This window comes from Hypomesus transpacificus, chromosome 19 (assembly GCF_021917145.1).
Source record: "Hypomesus transpacificus isolate Combined female chromosome 19, fHypTra1, whole genome shotgun sequence".
In the NCBI taxonomy this organism is placed as follows: Eukaryota; Metazoa; Chordata; class Actinopteri; order Osmeriformes; family Osmeridae; genus Hypomesus; species Hypomesus transpacificus.
This window is the reverse complement of record NC_061078.1, coordinates 12,257,026-12,281,726: the sequence shown is the minus strand read 5'-3', so window position 1 is coordinate 12,281,726 and position 24,701 is coordinate 12,257,026. Positions and strand designations below refer to the sequence as shown.

The 24,701-nt window shown below is 43.1% G+C and overlaps 1 protein-coding gene across 1 annotated transcript in view; it reads left to right on the top strand.

The window, feature by feature from the left end:
* cdh8 (cadherin 8) overlaps positions 1-24,701 on the top strand; it is a 55,759-nt gene that overhangs the window by 7,343 nt on the left and 23,715 nt on the right. The window contains exon 2 of the mRNA XM_047042099.1: positions 15,903-16,197. Within this exon, the coding sequence (XP_046898055.1) occupies positions 15,903-16,197 (295 nt within the window). The remainder of the gene's footprint in view (positions 1-15,902; positions 16,198-24,701) is intronic.

Genomic DNA, 24,701 nt, shown 5'->3' with positions numbered 1-24,701 from the left:
TAAACAGTGGAGGTGACATTTGCTTGAAGAGCCTTGTCTACACCCGTCTCTAGTATTAAAGATGATGGTAATCGTGGTGGATGGAAAGAGGGGAGTGTGCTAACCTTAATCTATGTTATGCTGCCATGGTGAGCTATTAAAGTAGGAAAAAGGGAAGGAGAAAGAGTCCATAAACAATCAATGGGCCGTGTTGTCTCATGCTACCATCGCAGAAGGCACTCAGCTTCCAACAGACTGGGCTTCTGAACTTTATCACTAATTAATTATTTCTGTTCAATTATCCTTTTTCTTTTTTTGTGTGCAAAAAGTATAAAATGAAATCTCAGCAAAATATTGGCTGAGCACGGCTAACCTCAAAGGGCATCGACACTAAACTTTACGCAAGCTTTAGTCATTAGCCCTGCTCAAACTCCTATCTGAGGACAACATATTCAATAACAGATCCAAAACATATTTGCATCACCACGGCACACACAGGATTTCAACACTAAATCTCCTAAAATGAAGATTAACTGTAAACAAAATGGAATGAATGTACATCCTGGCGGCCACAAACAGTAACACAGCTGCTCTGTGTGAAACCGATTGCTAGATTTGTTCAGATATTTAATCTATTCTTTACTTCCAATGGATCTGTGTGCGGGCTTGAGGGGTGTCCATGAAAAATTCAGAAGTTGTAATAATAAAATCCTGATGAATCATGAATGCTTAAATGAAATCTGGACTGAGCATGTAGGTTGAAATTGCTATCCAAGAACAATATTATCTTTGTAATCTATCAGTTGCATGTGTAAAGTCAGCGTCTCTGTTTTAAGACACATGAAACCAAAATGAGATGGATTACAGGAACGCCAATGAGCAAAAAACTATCTAAATGCTTTGTGAAGGAAATACAATGTTATCCAAGTTCTAACAGTGTGATTTATATGTTATTCTTTTCATTGACAGATGTGAAAATGCACAAAAATGTAATACAATTATAAATGATCCTGCCCCTCCCTGTTTAGTGAAATAGATAGATATTTTGGTTGTTTAAAATTGTAAACAATAGTCTAAAAAGCTAAACATTTTCCAAAGTTACAAGGATTAACGATTTTCTAACAGCATAGTACACAACAGTATCCTGAAGTAGTCTGAAACCCTGTACACCTGAGTCAACTTACTGTCTTATAGCTAACATGAAACTGAGTCAACTTACTGTCTTATAGCTAACATGAAACTGAGTCCAAGAGGGATCAGATGGCAGAGTATTGAACCTTGGTTTCTAGCACTTAAATTCAACCATATTTTCAAGCAAGACAACCTTGGCTATATTTACGGACAACTTCCTTGCAACTTTTTCCGAGAACATATTCCTTGAATAGTCTCGTTGTACCATGGTAAGATGAACTGTAGATGTGTAGCTAAACTGCATGTCACAGGTACCTCAGGAAACATGTACCTTTCAGTTGTGGTGGGATTGGTACTGCATGACTCAGTATCTTTATAAAGATCACAGCAAGACAAACCACAAACTGACTGTAAACTACAGCTGGATCGATGGAGTGACGTGGGCCTCTCTCTTCAGTTATGTCTTGCTCTTGTGCCTCTTATTCTATCTCTCTCTCTCAGTCTCTCTTTGTTACTGTCTATGTTATTCCTTTTGAGAATATTTGCATGGTCCCACTTTATGCTATATCACCAATGCTAAGAAATGCTATGTTTATACAATATTTCCTAAATACACGTGTGTGCACACACATACACACAAAAATGAGATCATGTCATGTTGTCTTATCACTCTATTCATGGAGACTGACAGTGTGCTCAGTGAAAATGCTAATGTCAGAGCTTGTATCTGTTCCAATGACCTTTTCCTTTTGTTGATGTGCGCCGTTTTCATAAATACCGTACTGATATCCTAGGATGTGTAATTATGCTGCTACAGCAACAGACAGCCTCTTCATTCGTTTTCAGACAATGGTCAGGCCTCCTACCCAGCTGGAGAAGGTAGGGCTGGGGGGGGGGGGGGCGGATAACTCCAGTTGTGTCTGTGTTTGGTTGGCTCTGATACCTGTCACAATATCTTCTGCTCCTCCACACTTCTCTCAGTGTTTGATAGTCTGAGAAGACTTCAGACAATATTCTTCCCATTCAAAGTGAGTATCATCACAAACGCCTCAGTGTCTGCTGAGTCCCACTCCTAGCTTGTTGAGCTCCATGCGCAACTTTATCAGGTTAAGAATCAGCCGAGGCTTTGTAGGAACAAGCATCCTACCTTGTACTGGGTAATAAGACTGGCTGACAACATCTGATTGTACAGTGGATAGGATAGAAGCAAAGGCAATTAACAGAGGTTATGACTACCTACAATTTCTACTGAATTATTCATCGTGGCTGCTTTTCCTTTGACTTCATCTTGGTAATAATGTTTATCCAATCTAATCTGACACTTCTTACTGAAAATACCATTCTCAGAGAAATGCTTGAGGATGCATGTACAAATCACCACAAGGTACTTCTAAATGGATTATGCTCAACCCAACAACTCAATGATAATATTTCTTAGGTGGGAAGGGGGTGGGGGGGCTTAGTGTATGTCACTCCGGATCAGGAAAGAATGGGGGTAGATCTCCATAGTTGGATTATCCTACACTACTTGCTAACATTTACAATGCAGGGGAGAAGGGATTCCATCCTTTGTTGCATCACTGGCTGTGAGGCTGTTGCATGCCAAACGTTTTTTTTTGGTGCATATGTAATAGGATCCCACTTTCTATGCAGTAGCTTGCACTTGTCGATAAGGATCACGCTCTGCAGGTTGGCCTACTGGGATTAGGGCAGAGGCGTTTGATCTGAGAAACGGAGAGAGGGGAAACTGGGTTTTGCATAAAAATCTCAACCCCACAGAATCCAATTGAGAAGGCTGTGTCAGCTGCTTGGAGGTATCGTCACATGCCTCTGCAGGAGTCACTGGAGGTTCAATGTGCCCTTAGGGTGCAGGAATTGTTGTTCACTATCACAATGTAGGATAGTGACAACAGCTGTATGTATCTAAAATGATGAAAACCACACAAGCACACTCACAAGCCTATACCCCCCCCCCCCCCCCCCCCCCCCCCCCCACTCACACACACACACACCCACATACACAAACCGAAGCAACAGGACGGGAACGCAACAGATCCTCGGCCGATAACCGTAATGTGGCTCAAATAACACCGGCCCATCAGAGTGCGTCCGAATCTGAACGGCTCATCACACAGGAAACTAAGTTCTTTCTCCCTTATCGTCCGAACGCCGTGCCCGGCCCCGGCTGATAACAATAGCGGGGGCTGAGAGCGTATCCTGGAGTGCAGTGGAACAGCAGCTCTCAGGGTCCCTCTGGTCAGAGAGACGAGTGAGTGCCCACACGGCCAACACACAGAGCCCAGGGCCTGGGTGTGCCAGTTACTTAACATAATTGCTACTAATGACCATTAGGAGTTTGGTTTTCACCCTCGGGGGGCTACAGAAAAGGCCTTTCGTCTTATCAGCTGATTAGAGGCAAATCGAGGGGCCGGATCCTGCATGTTAAGTAAACGGGGGTCTAAAACGTGTTGGAATACCAGGGGAAGGGCTAATGGTGCAGCTAGCTCAGAGTCAATTTCATCCATAATGCCCCCCCCCCCTCCCCCCACCTCCATCCTCCTGCACATATGGAAAGGCTTACAACTTAAATTCCGGCACTTTTGCTGCTGAAATTACAACCCCCCCCCCCCCCCAAAAAAAAAAGATAAATGCTTCAGGCCTTTAGACCAAGTCTTTTCCAAATTCACGGTCTGGACTTTTGTGTTACTGTTCTCTGCATCTGAAATGCTGATGGCACCAATGTTGGTTTCCATTCTCTCTGGAATCATTTGCATATGCAGATGAACAAACCGATATGGATCTCTCCCCTTCTCTCTCTCTCCAATAAACATTTTGCACAGCAAATTGCCAAGCAAGTAATTACTTATTGACAGAGGGATATTATTGAGAGAAATTTGAATATCATGAGCTGGAAACCAACAGTGTTTAAAAAATGTTTTCCCCTTTCATAGCATGGTAATGGTGAACGTAAAGAGAGCTCTGTCATTCAGCTCTGTGTTATTTCATGGAAGTTCACACGCTCCTGGTGATCATGGCAGTTAGTGCTCCATCCACCTCCCTGTTTAGTTGCTGTGTGGGTTGGCGACAGTGCATTTTAATGACTCACAAACCGTGTGGTGAATATGATTTGACTCCCTTTTTACTGCATTCGATTTTCAAGAATAATTAAATTGCAGAGCCTAATGATATACAGCACACCCAACCAACATATATATATACATATATTTTTATGTCACTGGAATTCCCAGTGGGATGTTTGTCCCAACCAATTTCTGTGTAGCAACCTACTGGGCAGCACGTCGGCGAAATAGTTGTAATTGCGACCGATTTACACCTGTTTGCAATGCCTTTGGGAATGGGTAGGGTTTTGTCCATCGTGCTAAAGGCTATTTCATTTTGGAGCCTACATTGTGTGCAATGATGGCTCTCATCCAAGGAAACTCAAAGCATCCATCCCAACAGCACTGTAACCCTTTTAACCTTGAGAGTCACAAAAGTCAATAAGCAATTAATACCCCTTAACCCGTCCCTATGCTGTGTGAATGGGACACGCCAGGGTCATTCCGTAATTAGGTCTATCTTATTCATAATTATCCACCAGAGAACTATTCCCTATGTCTGCAACAGCACCTAATTGCCAAAACATGTTTTCTTTATGTTTGCGTCAGCTTCCATCCTGCCCTCCTTTAATATCACCTATCCCATGAGTGTGGCACCTAGAGGAGGAGGAGGAGCAGTAGAGGAGAAACCGCGTGAAGCTGCATTTTCTTCCCCAGTAATCGAATAGCTCAAACAAGGTTCCATTTTTCTTCATCTCTGTGGGACCACAGGACCTTTGAACAGAACTAGACACCCAAAGAAGGCACTGCAGAACACAATTATGATTCCAATTTAGTCTTGTAGAGAAAATGTAAACAGATAGCCAGGCAACAAAGCTGCCCACTACTGTCCCAAAAGACTGGTAATAAAGTAGAATAGATGTAATAGTCGAAGAGCCTTTTACCCCCTGTCCTTTTCTCGCTACCGAAATTGAAAACTGTGGGCCTGTTATACACTGCAGGGATGAGAACAGGGGTATACTCTCTAGATTTATGAGGGTTGGGATGACAGTTAAGGGGGGGGGGGGGGTTTAGCTAGAGGCGTTAATGCGGTTTGTAAATGAAACCTAATGTATGAGTATTGATAAGTATAAATAGAGCTCTTCAGAGCAGGCATGCCTCCTCTCCAATACAATAACTCTATGCGTTTTGTCACAGGCTTAATTTCAGAGTGGTTAACCGCCACGCTTGCAGGGAGACAAACAACATTCTCCCTCCAGATATCTCAACAAGAGCAAATTGGTGGCAAACTTTGATTTGTGTGAGCGGGTGTTGTATATTGGCAAATGGAGAATTCTCGCAGGCAAGATATTTTTATCTCCATCCATGTTTTGGTTCTCTCTCCCTCCCCCTGAATATTCTGTTTGTTGCGTGTACTGTCTTGGGGCTGGCATTTGTTTAAAGTCAGAATTTTCTTTCCTTTATACTTCAGTTCTTATGGCCAATTCACAAAATATACACATACACACACACACACACACACAGAGAGAGAAGGAGGCATTAAAGTGTAATTCAAAGTTAATTTTCAACAAAGTTCAGCCCTTTTTGTTGTGTTCTTGGCTTTTTGGAGAAAGAAAGACTGACCCTGACCACGTAACTGCAAAGCCTGAACCTAACCTAACATAAGTGACTGCACTGCATATGCATTAATTAATTAATATGTGTTGTGGAAAAACAAAACGATTTATACTAACTGAGGGAGTATCTCCTCCTTTAATCTTGGAAACTCTGCGTTTCTACTATCGTATTTTCTCTCCAACTTGCCCTTCTATTTTGTCTCCTTTACTTTTTCTCCTCTCCGCTGTTGTGTTCCTCTCTTCCCCACCTCTGTCTTCTCCTCCACACCCGTTTTCATTTTCTTTCTTCTCCTTCTTCCTGTGTTCCTCTCCTGCCAGACAATATGACTGAACTGTCTCAGAGAGGAGCAGGAAGCCACTGTAGAACTAGTCATCTGTCTGTTTGACATTGACACTGCAGAGAATGTCCTCCGGCAGCAGCTTTCTCTCAGTTCTGGAGTGAGATGGTGTTAGTTGCGGCGGTGTTGTGCCCTTTCTTCTGCCATCGTTTCTTTCTCCAGGTCTGCTTGTCTGCCTGTTTGTCTCCCTGTATCCAGCCTCCTTACCCTCTGTCTGTCTGTTCTTTCTTTCTTTTTTTCACTTACTCACCTGCACACTCTCTCACTCAGTCACTCACCCCCTCACTTGGTAACATCATTCTTCCTCCCCACAGTGTCTTCAAAGTACCATCAGAGCTCGCTGGTTCCCAACAGTACAACTCGGCTCTTACTGGAAGTCTAGTGCATGGTGACCCAGTTGGGCGGACAGGAACTGCTGTCGTAATGGTGTCTAGTTACCCTGGTCATGAACAGGCGGTGTTAAACAAGCGCTAATCAAAAGGGCCCAGGGTGTGAGTGACAGCATCAAAGCAGATGTAGTATACAGGAGGGAATTCTCCAACTTTCAGATTCCCTGCAATTAAGTGTGTGTGGAGGGGAGAAACACATGCTGTGATGATTTCTTTGGCGAGATGCAAACAACAAAACCCCTTCTTGATGCGTCTGTTGAGTTTGTGTGCATTCTTCCCAGGCCCCAGGAGGGCCCAGGAAGAGGAGAGAATTAAAAAGGACGAGTGGGAGCTGAAGGGTGGAACGAAAAGAGAGATGTATTTTCACAAAATTATTGTTGCAGAGTCTTTTTAGCGCCAGCTTTTACAGCGTCGGAGAAGTGAAGCACCTCCTAGACAAACATCTTCCTGTTATATGATTACAGTACACCTCAAACAGAAAAGGATCTTGGACCACAACTCTGGCTCGCATTCAGAAATGTATTCATATTCTCTGACATATTTTCGGCGGGGTTATATCCATCTACACTACATCATTTACATGCTTTTAAATGCAAAATATTTTCTTAGATAAACTGCAAAATCATCACCTCCTGATGCCTAGTGAAGAGTGTATCCATCCATGTCGGTATTCCAGGTCATTAGATTGTGCCACCCTGCTTCTGTGTATGTAAGCACTTTTCGAAAGCATCTGGAGTGACTAAATGGATATTGGAGGCTGTTGTTGGGGCCCAAGCAATGTTGGACAGTGGTGGAGATTGATGAGTGTTTGGGTGCTTTCCCTGTGACCCCTCCGCATCTGGCAGGAACAAAGTCAGGCAGGTGTGACAGCCAGCATCCATCTCCTAGTCAGGGGTAATAGGGAGGGGGCACCCATACACGCCCAACACCCCCCTACCACCTCACCCTCCATCCTTTCCTCCAGCACTCATCCTCCAGCACTCACACAAAAGCACACACACACACACAAACGCATGTATGGACACACACACATGGCTATATGCACACTGCCAATACTTGCTTGGATGGCAACATGTGCTTGTCTTTTCTTTTCTTTTTTTGGTCTGATTATGAAAGACAAATGGCTTGTCTGAATTCCACATTTGTTTGCCTTGCACCTGGCTGGGAAAGTGGCCGCACCACGATTGCAAAACTCTTGTTGTTTAAACACACACCACCACTCTTCCCAAAGCACATCTGGGCCATGTATCATTCCTGCATTTTTTGGTCAAATATTAGCATGATAAAACCGGGCCTGAATCTCATCCTCTTTTATTAGTAGCATATGACTTATTTAGTAGTGTGTTCGTTTGTTGCCATTTAACAGGGAGCAGCTAAATGCAGTTATGCTGTAGTCACCGCGGTACCAGAGTCAGCAGTGTGTGCTGCAGAGCAATGTTGAGTGTTGTTACTGTGGAGCCATGGGGTTCAGGGCCTCACTGGCATGGAAAATCCCCCATGAGCCTCTGCTCTGATGTAAATCACAGGTAGGGGGGGATTTGAGGCTGGCTGACTCACCGGCACTGTGCCGTGAAATCTCTATTGACACTAGCGATGGACGATCCCAGGAAAGGACAGGTGAAACAGCAGACAGGAGACACAGAACATATCTGAAAGTCACTGTCCCTGTATTCTACTCACCTACCTGACAGATTGCTGCAGTAAGATGGTTAAAGACTACTACGGTCTCACACACACACTCCACCCACATCCACTCTGGCTTTCATTGTCACGTTTGCCGCATTGAGGATCCAGTTTCTTTTTTTGACACAGATGTAGCTGGTTTGCATGGTTAAAAAAAGAACTCCTAATTCACCTGCTGGTTCTTACATTTACTATACCCCAAAGGCCTAACCTGTTTTCAGACTTTCTGTTAGGTAACCTTTTAACAGACAAATATGATTTTTTTTTTTCTCATAGATTTTGATAGGATAGATTAACCAAGCGGGGTAACTTTAAAATGAGCAGATGGTAACCAGGGAAATGGGTTATAAGAAGCAATTTCCATGTTCATCGCCTCTTGTTCCTTGGGGGGAAATAAATGACTCCAAGCATTATGAAGATATTTAATTGAACTTTGTATGGACTGCTGTGTTGCCCCCCAAAATAGAGCAGTTTATTTGCCTTTTCAGGACCCTGTCTGTAGTATAGTTTTTTGAGTGGTGCAGTCAGTTAAAAAAGTTCACCCATTTCATTAAAGTGTAATGTTATATAATTCTAAGAGCCCCTCCATACTGTATGGTGTTATTGTCTTACTGTGCTGAACTGTGTCTTAGAGGTACAACGCTAATGCACTGCGATGACTGGGCCTGGAATAGGGGGGCTAGGAGGCAAAACAGAATACCCGTGCTGTCTTCAGAAGAAGATGAGGGCGATGACACTCTCTTTTCTCCAATTCCTCCTTATCTTGTGTTTTTTTCAGCAGTGTAAAACACACTCACCACACACAGACACACACACACACACACAGGCATGACTCACACAGCCAGCACTTCAACTTGTAGTTGCTGTCCAGTGTGAGGTGATGTGACATCTTAAAACACGGCCTTGTGTAATTTTACATTCGACAAGACATCTGCGTCAACGATGCTGCCTGACTCAGGGGCATCCTCGGCCTCCTGGCCATCTGCAGGGAGCTGCCAGGCGATGCTGTGAAGACCTGTAATTGTCACTGCTGCAGCCACATATTTTCTAATCCCAAGAACAATGAGATGGGGCTGTTATTTGAATGTCTAATGATACTCAGGAACACCAAGCCTCTTAAGGTAGAATGTGAGGAAAGATGGGAATGATGTCGCTAATGAAACACCATCCATTTGATTTAAAAAAAGCCTAAATGTTCAGAGAAGAGCTCAATGAAATTATTAGAAGTCATCTTGCAAATTTCACTTTGGACATGAAAATACCCAGAATTATTGATTTAACTGTCCATATTGCAATGAAAACACAATTGTCTACCATAGCTCACACAGAAGTTCTTTTTAGCACCAAGAACCTGTCCAACTGCGACAATTGGCTCTAAAATTGTTTCATTTGTGAGACGTCTCAGGTTGAAAAACAATGACTCTGACAGCTGATCAGGCACCATGGAGCACATCTGCATGAAGAAAAGCCCCAAAGAAAGAATCATGCTCTGTGTGTCTCCCAATTATGCTAATTTATACATTGTACTTTGCTGTAACATGGAAGCTGTTTACCCGTGGAATGCTCTGCTGCTGAAATTAACCGGAGCCTCGAACACCACTCCAGCTGCACCACCCTTCCAATAATGTTGATTCTTATTTTGGTTTTGGCGGACATTATCAAATGAATTTGGAATTGAACCGGTTACTATCAGATCTATTTTGAGGACAATCTGTTTCAAAAGCGACTATGCTACTGCTTATAAAATATAAAGCATGGTCCTATCATGGAAAATGTCACTTAACAACCTTTTAATATTGATTGTGTCCTACAATGCTTTGCGTGTTTTCATTTATGAGAGCAGACTGTGACTAAACAGACACCATCTCCTTGGACCTACTCAAGCACTTCCATGTGTTCCAAACATTTAACAAGAAGATCACAATTCATGTTTTCCCAAACAGACTGTGGTAGTTAGATCCTCTCTTGTCTCATTTATGCATTAATTCATTAAGGTACTCAAAGAAAAAAAAAGAAAAATACATGTTGAAATGTGAATTACAAAAACCCAGGCTGTGCCATCTGGACAGAGAAAACACTCCATCATACACAAAATCTTGCGTTAAATTAGATGTGCTGCAGGTTCCATCTGCGGCTTGTGAAATCAATCTAACTATGATTTGATTAGGTCAGGAATATACAAAAGAGACAAACTATTGTTTCTTGATTATGCCTGTTGTGTTTGTCTTCTCCACTCAGCAGGCAGGGGCATGAACAGGGCTCGCAGGTTGCCTAATCACACAGTGGAGGAGGAGGTTAAATCTCAAATACAGGCCTCCTTCAGCACTGCACACGGCCCCCCATCTCCAAACTAATTTTCCCTGTTACGCTCCCATTTTCTCTGCATTTTACATAATGCTGGGGTTTCTTGGCTTTGGCCGCTGCTGGTTAAACCACTCCTCGCAGAATGCACATGCCAGGAGATGAATTTATATAATTATGGTGTCAAGAGAACAGTACAGTATTTTTCTTTTTCCTATTTTCAATTTCTTTGACGAAGCAGAGTGCAGCGGTAAGCCGGCATCAATAGTAGATTGATCATAATGTCGTGTTGAGTAATTATGACATACATTACGCATGTAATAAAGAAGGGTAGTGGCTCCTGAAATCTTTAAAACTGATTAAATACAATAGATCTTTTTTTGTTTTTTTTAAGGCACCCAAATGACATTCCGTGTCTGAAGAGAAATCCGTTTTCTATTCATAGAGTTTCACCAGCAGGTGTAGCATGTAGACTAATTGCAGGCTCCTTTCACACTCTCTCGAGAACCAAGGGGCGGTGGTCGGAGACTGTTGTCCTACTCTTTAATACCTCTCGTTCGTACCTAGCTTTTGTGTGTGCTTTGCGAGGAACCGTTAACACCAAAATATTGTTTTCATCAGTGACTACTTTAATTGCATTCGCCTCTTAAACTACTGCCATCCACTTTGTAATACTTTAAGACTTTGAATTAATCTGGAGAGGCTTTTGTTTGGAACAATAGTAAATGTGATGGAAGTGGCAGAGATAGATCGGAGGCAGCCTACCACCACTTAAAACAACATGCACCCTTATTGACTGAGGTTCAAATCCTAAATAACCCCTTTGCTCCTTTTATTTCTTTCTTTTGCTTGGTAAATCCACATGACTTACTCCACCAACTATTCATACCCTGTAGTTCTCCATGGTGGAAGTATAGACATTTTAGGATGGTGATTATTACACCTGTCCCCAGCGGAGTGTGACTTCACTGAGTTTCCAGACTTTCTGTCTGATTTGATAAAATGGTGCTTTCATGAGACAGACTAGGGGGAAAATTGTTCCCAAGAATAGCTAAGTGTATCATACATCATACATGGAGCCATCTGTTCCTTACATTCAAAATGTTATTGCAATATTTAGAATTAAATATCATTCATGTACGTGTAATTAACAAATTAAGTCACCAAAATGAGAATTAGATGGATCAACTATGACCCAGACTGCTTGATTTACTCTAAATCTATCGAAAGAAACCCCTTCTAGCTTTTCAGCCTAGTTCAGCGTAGCCTACTTTCGCGACATACGGTATGTCATGGCACACCCCTCTCATGTTGAACTGAGAGGTCTGTGTGTGATCCACAGCACCATCGTGGTCGATGCCTAGTTTAGGACAGATTGTAGTCAGATTTCACAGAATTACCTTCTGTGACAATCTGTTACAATCACAGCAAGTTACAGGATGGACTGGCATCCTAGAGAGTAATAGATGTGTCCCATGACACTGACATTGACTGGCTACCTCAACATGTTATCACTCCAGTGTGTTTATATTGCAATTGCACTCGCAGATGAGAATGTAGTTGTGTCCTGAATTAACCATTGCTGATGTATTTCAGAGATCAGAGACAACATCCCCCCCAGGGTGTGGCCTATTTGGGGTTAGAGCTTGTCATTGGTGCTCGTGAACCACGAGCAGGTCAGAGATAACATCTGAGGACTGCAAAGAGCCATCCAGACATATAGATATCTTCTATAAACCCTGCAGTGATCTGTAGTGTGAGCTAGGCCAAGAAAGTAATCAGTAAATGCCAATGAAAGCTACTCTGGTAAACCAGGTGAATTGGGTATTTTCCTTTGTTTCAATCAGTCGTATTTCCTAAAGACCATGCTTACCCTGTATGAAACATGAATGGGAAGGCTCCAAAGCAATTTGTCTGGTTCGTTGTTTTTCTTATTGCCTTCTGTTGGTTGGGTTTCCCAGACCATTGTCAAACCATATTCAGTGTATTGCTGCCTCCTTGTTTAAAACATATGTTGTTCGTCCAGTGCGTCCAGCTGCTGTTTACTGTTGAGCTCCATTTTTGTTTTTCTTGTGACTCAAAAACTCAAAATAAGTTTTGGGTTTGTTTTCACGCTGTCTCTGTCTGAGCCAAACCATTCAGTGTGCACTTCACTCTGTTGGCAAGAAGCTAAATGTGAGAAACTCTCTGAAGGTAAGATTTGTGAAATATTGTTGTGTCCAAGTAGCTTTTGCAGATTCAAAAAATGAAACCACTTAAAAAACAACTGAGGCAGAAATGTTTGATACAGTTTAAACCGCAGATACAGTTTATTCATGATTACATGTGTTCATTATTTTCAATGCACACATGTACTTAACAAATATGGATGGTGTTAAGTATATACTCCTGGTTGAGAGCAGAAGGACAAGCCCCAAAGTCTTCCATGGGGATTAATTTAGAATACTGTCACCAGGTTAAGGTTTTTCCCCACACACACACATCTGCATGTGTGAGAATCCCGGCCTCTAATAGGGCCTGTCTGTTTGACAGAACTTCCAGGGGTGCGGCGTGCTAGGTGGAAACTCTCTGACTCCAACCCTGGGCTAATTGAACCCTGAGATGGGATTCAGATGAGAAACTACTCCAGCATGGCAGACACCAGATGACACCTTGCCTCACGCCGTGACAGGGCCTCTCTCTTCTCTCTTGCTCTCTCACTCACTCTCTCTCTCTTTCTTTCTCTCTCTCTCTCTCTCTCTCTCTCTCTCTCTCTCTCTCTCTCTCTCTCTCTCTCTCTCTCTCTCTCTCTCTCTCTCTCTCTCTCTCTCTCTGTCTCTCTCTCTTTCTGTCTGACTCTCTCCCCCTTCACTCATGCTTTCTGCAGATAGGAGGAGCACATGCCCTATCTTGTGCTTGCCCTGACAAGGAGTAGAATCATTAATTCTCCGTGTAGAGCTTAACGCTACACTTGAGTGTGGAGCCTGCAGCCAGGGGAGGGGGTGGTGGTGCTGGTAGTGCTGCTGGGTGGGGGGGGGACACTGCTCATTAGGACACACTGATTGTTCCAGCGATTGCTGTAAAAGCCCATCTCAGGCAGCGAGTGACATATTTCCTCTGGGGCGGCCTGACAGTAAGAGCAAGGCTGCACGGAGGTGATTGGAGCACTGTAATCGTCAAGAGGCAAGGTTCAGGAAACGTACATCAATGATCTGCTACAGAAAGAAAGAGAGCTATAGGGGTTGTGTGATGAAGGGCGTCATGGTTAGATGTTTAATTGACATGTGGAGGTGTTTTGTTTCTTTTAAAGATATACTAGTGCGGGACTACATCTCATCATTCCAATGTGTTCCCTCTGCATAGCTGTCATATTGATACACGGTCAGTATCCTATAGGTGATTTGTTCTTGCTTTGACAGACATCATAGCCATGTGTTAAAATCGAAAAATATAAGACAGCATTTTTGATGAGGTTACAGCTTCAAGCATTTACACATGGTTATGTTTACAGTACTGGAGGATGGTGTTATAGGAGAGTTTGTTCCTCCAGTTGCCCTAGCGACATGGATAATGAGCAATAGGTGGTGGTCACTGCCCCCAAACTACATAGCTGCACTCTGTGATGATCACTTCTTCTGCATGGACGAGTAAAGATCACTCAGCACATGACATTTAGCATCCTTTCAGAGACAAGATAGGGATCAGAGTGATATTTTGCAATGATGACTACTTGAACATTTTTATCTAGTCTAAAATCTGTTGTATTCCCAGTTCACCTTGCTCTATATGTGCCTTGAAATCTCCACATCTCTTATTTCCTTCCCTCTATTTATTTATATTTTTCTCTTTCTTTTTTTTTCAATCTCTCTCTCTATTCTTCACTTGTACGCACACAATCACTCTCATCCACGGACACACACGCAAACTCTCTTCCTATTCCACACAAACACACACAGAAAAATGACAGACCATCATCAATTTGGGCTCATTTAAAGGGTTTCTCAGTGTGCAGGATGTTGTGAGGCGTTTGTGTTAATGAGCTACATCTTTCATGTGAAATGATGGCACAATTAGGAAAACAAAAGTGCAAGGTGTGACAATTTAAGCGAATGTGCTTTGTCAGTGTCTACGAACAACACCTCAGAGACAGCATATGCATAAAAGCAGGCTTATAAAACAATCGCCAAGGCTTTAGAGGTCGGGATTTTCGTACACAAATTTTACCTTGTTATTCTGTCCCCAAACACAGTCTCAGGAGAATGCTTCTGGAAAATTCTAGGGAAGGAAATGGAATTGAAGCTGCTGAATAGGGATGTTCCAGTGTATGTGTGAGTGTGTGTGCGTGTGATAAAGAGAGTGACACAAAGATGGAAAGATCTTAATGAAAGCAAAAAATACTAATTGGTAAGAGCTCTACTTCCAGCTGTGTTTTTACACTGATGGTAACTTTTTCACATTTCCAAATGTTCTACTTTTCTCTCTCTTCCTTTCCCATTCTGCAACACCCAATCACCTACCTTGGGGATCAAGAACCTAGGGATAGCATAACTTATGCACTTCCTTTATTAACTGTATTTAGAAAATACATTTGCTCTTCCACCTTTGAAATCTCTCTTTCCGTCTCTTTCTGTTTAGCTCTTTCTTGTTCTTTCTGAGCTTCTTCTCTTTGTATCTCTCTCTCTAATATATATAATTTTCTGTCTTCCAAACATGCACTTGCATCCTGTCACACCACAAAAGGTTCACACCATTGTCAAGGGAAACGTCAGTTTACAAGCATACCATGTTGTGAGTTTAGAATAAAAATGTAAAAACAGGTTTAAACAGAATCAATTCACCTTTTAGCATGCGCAGCTATTCTTTTTTTTTTTTACATTCATACCTGTTTGGAAAGAGAGAAGACGCACAGAATATGACCCACTTATAAAAGCAGTTGTCCATGTTTCCTTTGTTCTCTGAGGGCTTCATCTTTTTAAAGTGTGCTTCGAAAACGTTTGTTCCTTGAGGCTTGTTACAGCAGTCACAGCTAAGTGCTAATGTACATCATGGAGTAATAACGAGCAGTTTTGAAGTTGTATGACAACCTTCTACTAAACAGGTAAATCACAAACAGCAGTTTGTGTATCTGGGATTGAGATTCAATAAGTAGCTGTTCCAGTTGTTGACCACCCTCAGTAGTATCTAAAGTGAAACCACGCCTTTTACTACGGTAGTATTAAACATTGCTCTATTTCTTGTTGGGAGTTATGGTGTGTGAAAAGCCTCCGATGAAATTCAGATCGCCACCACAACCATGACTCAACTTACGCAGATGCTGTTTGAATAGTTAGTCGACAGTCTTAGGGTTGTGCTGGTCTTAACGATTCTCCCGCAGAAGAGCCACACCAGAGCCACACCCTAAACTCCACCTCTCCCTGTCGTTTCCAGCTCCACACGGATCTGGATGTCGGTGGCAAGAGCATCAAGTACGTCCTCGCAGGCGAGGGGGCGGGCACGATCTTCGCCATCAACGAGATGACAGGCGACATCCACGCCATGAAGAGGCTGGACCGCGAGGAGAAGGCCGAGTACACCCTCACGGCACAGGTCATCAACGCTGAAACAGACCAACCCTTGGAGCCGCCTTCTGAGTTCATCATCAAGGTTCAGGATATCAATGACAACCCGCCACAATTCATTGAAGGGCCCTACAGGGCCTCAGTCCCGGAGATGTCAGCAGTTGGTAAGTAGAAAAACAACTTTCTCTTTTTATTCAATGCCTGTAGACCATGTTTTCTAAGTTACCTTGGTTTACTATTCAAGTCATGAACTGTAACATGATTTAGTTTAGTTTAGAATAGTAATAAGAATGTGTGCAACCTCAGTTGGTTGTATTTTGTCCCCACTGTATGTGTTAGCAAAAGATAACTGCTGCTGAGAAAATCTCATATACATTTGGAGTGAAATCAGCAACAATATGGAATGAAACAACTACAAATGTTCATAGTATACTAAGAGTATGGTAATATATTCAGGAATTCGTAAACATAGCCCACTGTTTGATCCCATGTTTCAAAAGCAGTTTGCAAACACATGAACGCACACACACACACACACACACTGTACCTAGGTCAGAAACAAATTAAGTTGTTTGTTTTCAAGGTTTCCCTATCCTGACTTTGGCACTGTGGGAGTCTTGTAGAGAGGGTCCGCTACTAAAATAGTTGGATTGAGAACAATGCATCCTTTCACACCTCTGCCACTCTCACTAGAAAAAGAAGTTGCTTCTGTTTGACGTTGCTCGTTACAGCAATTATGATAGGCTGTATTTGGTCTCCACATCAAATTGACAAGTTGAGCTGTGATTAAACAAGACGGTTCTCCACTTACAAGTTAGGAAAAAGGCTATGTGCCATGGGGAAAATAGTGAACTATGCAAATACAATTGTAGGTGTTATACACTGCTTTGAAGAGATTGTTACACTTTGTATTGGGACATGATATTATAAGAGCAACAACAAAGCTTTTTTTGCTAATGGCCCTAACCTTCACATAAACTAAAACTGTAAACATTCAATGGAATGGCTCAACTGAAACCTCAGTAAAATGGGAAATGTACATTCTTGGTAACCCAGTTTTATGCAGGAATGCTTGCATTTGGATGGTGGTTTGTTAGCGTGATGAGCGATCTTCCTTATACCTTGTGATTTCCTACTGTTATTTATATGAACAAACTAGCTGGAACTGCTGTGTCTTCTTGTGATGTTTTTGCTCTGAGCTTTAGTACTTTTGTTTCTCTGAGGGATTTGAGGGCATGGAGGGGGGGTAGCTAGCATGAGGGTAGGGAGAAGAGTTGCTTGATGGAGTCATGTGATTTGCCTCAGGGAAATACATAACATAAAAGATGGAAGTCAGTCTCTTTGTTGATTGTTGTTCCATTTTTGTCACTACTGATTAATTAAACATTCACAACACTTTCTGTTGTTAGTTTGAAAGGCTTTTCCATATTTTTTTTCATCTAGTTAAGTTTGTATGCGTTGTGGCATTAACTGAAGAAATCAAAAGCTCCGGACAAACAAACAATAAGTCTTTCTTCTCAGTTGTTCTTCTCAGATTCATAAATCACAGTGTTTTACAATAAAGTTTTGTTTCTATCACAGCTAAATTAGATTTTATAGAGAACTCACTGATAGTTTGCACTCATTTTGTTGTGCTTTGAAATTCCAATAAAGTCAGTCATGAAAAAATAAAAACAATAGTGTCTGGGATATGAATTTTTGACAATAACAGGGAACTGAAAAGTATTAAAAAAGGTGAACTAAAAAATGCAACAGTTTGTTGTGCATTATGAGAAAGGGAGATCAAAGTTGGACTTGAGAATGGCTACTGTGTGTCAGTGTTTGTGTGTGGCTGTGTGTGTGTGTGTGTATGTTTGTGTGTTCTTGTCTGTTTCAGTCCTAGACTGACCCACCTACATAACATATGTAATATCCTCTAACCACAGTGTGTACTCTGGAAGGCCATCAGTTGAATCATGTCTGATAATACATGGTCAGACCCACCACCTCCACACAGTCACTATATCTCCATGACCAGAGATGGAGACCTCCAACTCCCAACACCCCGATCACTAAATGTCACCACCACCCTGGAAAGTACTTACCACAGCCAGGAAATATATGTGACATGGGTGGATAAGGTCTCAGTGTTTCCTGTGAGAAGGTGAACCCCGAGGTTAATAGGATGTGAAGGAGAAGAGGGCCTTTCTTCTTGCCAGAGGTGACCTGGAGAAGACACAGTATAAGAGGGGTTTCTCTGATCTGTTCTCTCTCCAGAACAATCTGTGGAAACCGCTGCTTCTTCTCTCCTCAACCACTTAAGAATGCAACCATGGTTTGGGATTGATAAATAATGAAGTAATGTGCTTTTAACAAACAGATCATTCTCATGTTTTCACTCTGATGATAGCGGGATGTGACGCCAAGGAAGGGTTTTCTATACCCATCGCATATGGCTCAAAATTGTCTCAAGGGGATAATAGGATGTGTCGGCTAATACATCTCAGATCTTCCCATCAGACGTACAGAGTGCAGCCACATTAACTATAGAACCAGAACCTAAAGTCTAATATCCCGCCAAAGCTTTTACAGTTCTACATTATCCAGCGTTAATTTTTAATACACTGTACTCATCGGTTCATTTCTTTCATACCGAGAATGGCAGAAATCCGAGTCTATATTTATGAGATAATTATATTGAAATTTGACTTCAATTAATGTTGAGTTTGTTACTTATTTGTGTAGGTCCATCCGTGAGGCTAATTATGAAACATTTGCAAGGATTGAACAAATCTCATTGGATTAGCAGATCCATTTTCATATTGATGGGGTCCGCAACTCTAAGGCCAAGACAAGCAAACATGTTCCCCTCCAAGGTCTTCCAACCATATGCTGGAATTACGAGCAACTGTGGAGCTGACAAGAAGGTTGTGATGTAGTTGAAATTACAGAGTCTGCTTGAAGTGACGATTCAGGTAATTAGAATGAGGTCATCCGACCCTCCTCCCAGCCAGAGAAAGGGGGTGTGAGTGACAATAATTGCTACACAGCCAAATAAACATGGAAAGTTGTTTTGCTGTTTCCAACTCGGGCTAGAGGCCTCAGGAGTGCTGCCTGTGCCTGTGCTTCATTATCAAGGCGATTAATAAGCCAGTGGAGAAGCAGATGGCATGTCTCCCCTCATGGCCGACTCAGCCCCCTGCAAAATGAATCTGTGTACGGCAGCAAGCGGGCCCAGGAACGTGTCAGGATCCGCTAAATTGGAGCGCAGACATAAAATTGAAGTGACGTTAATAGATTACCTGGAGTTGATTTGCATTTGGAGAGTTATTATGGGCGCGGTAACAGGCTAACAGCCGCCACTGCTACATAGGCCTAATGATGTTTCTGATTATACTTTCATCACTGATGCCAGCTCCCAAAATAAGAAAAGACTTATCATCATGAATTTTGACGATGAATGAGCTGACTTGATCAAGGAGGGACGTATGCTAATGAGACAACCGAGACTTCTATTGGTCGGATTGTCATCTACTCCCACGTGAATCCGAACGCTCGTTTTGATCCCAGATGATTCAATGCTAACACAACTTCATAAATGATACATACACAACACACAGCATAACAACTTTCCTATCAAAGCTTGTGGAAGGGGAAAAAAACCCATCAATTGCGAGTGAGGAAGTCAAACTGACACAGGTGAAAGAATATTCTGTGGCACATTAGTCATTCGTTGAAAGCTAAGACTGCTGCCTATCCCTCATCCTCTCTCAGTACATCACACTCGTTCAGATCAATAACAGGACAGCTGTGCCATTTTGGAAACATTTCACGCTTCATTTGGAGCAGATGTGCAATAAACTTCCCTGTCTTTATATTATACAAAAAAGAAAAGTATGTTACATAACACTGATTTTCTTGTATATCCAGACATAAGCCTGCTCTTTGATGGAAATATGAAGTTTAAATATGAAGAGGTTTATTAGAGATGTCATGCCCCCACAATTAAGAGAGAAACATATTCAGACCAAGGTTTAACCTTGATCTAGTCACTCTTTGTTGAGCTTTGGTACTTGGAGGAAGATAGATAGATAAAGAGAGAGCGAGAGATAGAAAGAGTGTATGTGTGTGTGTGTCTGTGTGTGTGTGTGTGTGTGTGTGTGTGTGAATGTGTGTGCGTGTGTGTCTCCTCTGGTCCCGGGTTCAGGTCTCCAGAACAGGCAGATGGACCAAGAGGCAGGGGGCTCCAGGCCTTTAACACAATGTGCAGCTGGGACAGAGCAGGGCCACATCTGAGGTCCAGGCACTGAGCCTGCCTGGGCCAGCTTGGAACTGGCTGGGCTGGGGTTGACCCAGGGCCTCAGCTGGAGCAGGGGGTCTGAGCAATGAACCAGGCCAATGTAGCCATTCTTCAAGGCCAGCCAGGCCGTTCTGGAGTGTTAAATAGGGACAGGAAAGGACAGGCTGGGTGGACAAGCTGGGCCTTTCTGTAAATAACCTGCTCAGTATCTATTGGTTGCTTCACTTAATGGGGTGTTTGTTTGTGTGTGTTACATGTGAATGTGTGTGTGTGTGTAAGCATAGGCTGCATCAATACCTGTGGCTATTTTATGTCCCCCCCCCCTGTAAGGTCTACCATACTATGTTAGGGCTGCTATCAATCAGTTACCTGACACCCTATATCAGCTCCATCCACCTTATACACACATATTTATACATACACACGCACACAAACATTACTTATTCATCCAGTGTTATTTATCATCCAATGTACCTTGAATTATGCATGTAATATGATCAGTCTCTGGTTCAAAGAAACCAATGAAAGCCTCCTCAATGCCTCCTGAGCCATTTGTTCTTTGTAGCAAATGTAGACAGCCATTCACAGGCATACACGCTTGTGGCACACACACACCCACACACACAAACACACATGCACGTCAGATGTCCCACACCTGCTTTAGCTCTGCATTAACACACCCCTAGCCTGCGGTTGTAAATATGCTTCTGGTTGGGTGTAATTTGTCCCACTGCTCAGTGTAGCTGAGTCCTATTTCTTTGCTCCCTTCCTCTCCCGCTCTCTCTTTCTTAAGCTCTATCTCTCTCTCTCTCCAGCTGAGTCATATTTCGTTGTCTTCTCTCTGTCTCTCTCTCTCTTCCTGTCTCTCTCTCTCTTCCTGTCTCTCTCTCTCTTTCTTTCTCTTTCTCTGTAACACCCCACCCTGGTCTTCCCCAGAGGGAGAACAAAAACTACAGGCTCCAGGTAATGAGGCCCTTCAATGTGTTCTGCATAAGATTGCCCCTCTACCTCTCTCTCTCTCTGCCTCTCTTTTTTTGAGTGATTCCTCTGTGGATGAATAGTAATACGGTGAAACAGCTGAATGAGACGAGGGACAAAACCCCCACGTCCACTGCTTTTCACGGCTCACCCCTTTCATGGAGGGCGTCAAGGAGGGATAGAAGGCAGACGAGATGAAAGGGAAGTTAACATATTAGTTGAAGTGTGTTTTGGTTCTGGTGATGGTTGTGTAAAAACCCTAGCTTGTTGCTAATGGGGCTAGCGCATAATTCTGTTGGAGGGGTTGACCTTCTGTAACATGGTAATCAGTGTGAGACCCTTGCTTAATCCTCACTCTCACCCTAATGTACTTGTATGTCTGCATACATGTGTGTGTTGTTTTTGTTACATCCCAAAGAATGTCAAATAAATCCTGTTTACTGTAATGCCTTTTTACATTTCTGTTGTTTACCATCCAGTCCTGGAAGCGATGGTTCTATCCTTTTTGTATTGCCCTTTCAATAAGCCTGCATGCTGTAATTTTTGTTTGTTCCGATTAATGATATTGGACATTGTCAATGTGCCATGCCATGAGCTGCAAGTTTGAGTCTCCAAGCTTACAACTCTGCTGAGCCACATCCCTTCTTGAGAGCTGGCTCGTACTGTTGAGGGTGCTGGGTAACACCAGCTTAGCCTACTCTATCAGGCTTATTATGAATTAAATGAGGTGAGAAGGGAAGTCTAGAATGTGTGTGTGGTGAGTGGGAGGTCGTCTCTGGATCATCACCACCACCATCACACCGCCAAGCGGGGGAGTGTTCCGAGAATGCTGAAGTGTTCTAATTCTCACCCCAGACTTGGCAAACGCTTATTCATATCTGTCTGGATGCCAGAATGCTTTCTTACTGAAATCTTTCAGTCAGTTCAGAATCTAGCCCCCCTGATGAAGCATAGCGCAAGTTCAGTCAGGCAAGACCGATCTCTGCACTCTGGCTCAATCGTAGTTTACACTACTCACTCCCCTCGCTAAGAACGCCCTACGTTCCCCCGTTCCCGGGTCGGGCGGTCACCGGGGTTCAGGTTGATTAGCGCTCCCGCCTACAATACATGGCGTCATATGATCCGTGCCTTTAAATACGATTCTCTCCCTGTGTAGTTTGTTCATGCTGTCAAGTGCGCGACCCTCCACCTCCCCGTCGCCACCCGGTTCCTGTCTTCTTCTTCGGCTCGATTGGTCGTCGGCTGTGCCACTGCCACCAATGTCTGGACTCCGCGGGGGATTCTTCTTCGGGCGTTGGGCAGGCGCCCGTTGATTTATATAATTCCCCGCGGGGTCCAAGCTCCAAACATTGTAGTACATTTATTATTCTGTAATAAATATCTTTCACTTATCCAGGTCTCTCCTGATTGAAATTAATTATGCAGGAGAGGAGCTGTGGATATTGAATGCCGTGTTGTAGGGTTTACCTATCAACCCTTTAGCATTGTTTGACTCGATTTCCCATGTATTTCTCTTGCTTTCTCTTTCACCCCACAAACCTTGACTTCAATGTGGAATATCTGTTTCTTTCTGTGTGTGTGTGTGTGTGTGTGTGTGTGTGTGCAGAGGACTTGTTCATGTGCGTCCTCATCCTGCTCCAGATGTTGAACAGTACTCAGCAGTTAGACAGTGAGATCAGGATCACATGCCTTGCCAGTGCCCCCATCTCTGAATTATTAATTGTCTGATGTAGCAACCACAGTTGTTTTGTCCCCACAGACAGCCAAGCCTCTATCTCAAACTTAAACATTGCTGACCACATCCCATTGAATCCCATACCATTTACCGTGTTTTGAACAATGTCTGTTCTCAACAAAGGCCAATGAACCAAATCAGCATGGTGTCGAGTTCTCAGTGTGTAGGATGACCAGTGAGGGAACGCGAAACAACTCAGTTATCGCAGCGAGTTACTAGCACTTGAGTAAACACAGAGACTCCAGACTTTTTGGGGGTTTGTTTGTTCGTGTTGTGTGAGCATGGCACGCCAGCCAGGGGCAAGAGGGGAAGATTCATGTGGCGATGCTGGTGGCAAGGAATTGGACACAGCTACATAAATGGGAGGGAAAGCCATTCATCAACAGTGGCAGAGACAGGAGCTGAGAGGCTTATCCAATCACCAGAGCTGGAATAAAGGGGATAGGTATAAAAGTCCGCTCAGCAAGGTCGTTTGAAAAAGAAACCGATAAGAAGACAGAATCAAGTGGTAAATCTTTACAATGAGAAGCCCTCTCTTGTCATCCTCATAGATGCCTAGTCCATTAGCACAAAGCCTGGACTCTGCTGCTGCTCAGGATTGAACAAAACTATCAACCTGGGCTTGGTTAAAAAACAATCGCCGTTGCATATTGTAGTATCAGTATCCTACAGTATGCTAAACTGTCTTTGGTTTTCTCAAACCAAGAATGCATTACTGACACTACAGTATTACTGAATCATGTAATGCTTGACGGCCAGAGATTTCCGAAACAGACTTCATAAGTATTCATTTGTAATGTAGCATTACGAAGATGAAATGCAGTAACTGTTTGATGTTAGTCCCCTGCAGAAACAGGAACTCAGGTAGCTCAACATGCCAGACTGTTGTTACTGTAGTTAAACAGAACCTTGATGCTTACCATAGGGTTGCCTCCGAGGTCAGGCCTCAAAGTCACCCACACAGGTATTTGTTTCTGGCTGTCTTTTCTCCGGCTGTTTCGATATCTATAAAGGCTTGCTTTCTGCAGCACAGTGCCTTATTCCTGTTTCACTGTTAGTGAAATATTGGCAGCAACATTGCCCCTAGCATGCTAGTATGGATTGAATCAGTCTGTGGTTTCTCCATGGTCACTGAGCAGTGTCCATACACAGTAGTCAGTCACTCTGGTTGCAGCCAGTCGGTGAGCAGAGGTTCAGTGTGTCATATCAGGGGCTTCAGGGTAATTGGGTGAATGTGCTCGGAGGCACACTGCAGAGATGGCCCTTTATCCATCCACCTCACTTCAGAGAGTAGAAACAAAGCTGGAGATTACTCACCATTTAAAATCACTCTCCAATTGCTCTTCTCTTCTTGGGATCCAACTAATGTGATCAGAGACTGTATTTGTGTGTGAGAGTGCTGTGTTCGTGTCAGAGAGATAGAGAGCGAGAGCGAGAGAGAGAGAGAGAGAGAGAGAGAGAGAGAGAGAGAGAGAGAGAGAGAGAGAGAGAGAGAGTCAAAGAGAGAAAAAGAAAGAGAGAGAGACAAAGAGAGAGAATGTTTTCCCATGTGTGTCTGATGTGTGTGCGTGGATGTGCATGTGCATGGACATTACATGCAAGGCTATGTCTGGTCTGTGTATCAGAGAGACAGTTTATGTGTGTGCAGGCTTCTGTGTGTTCCCAATGATGGATTA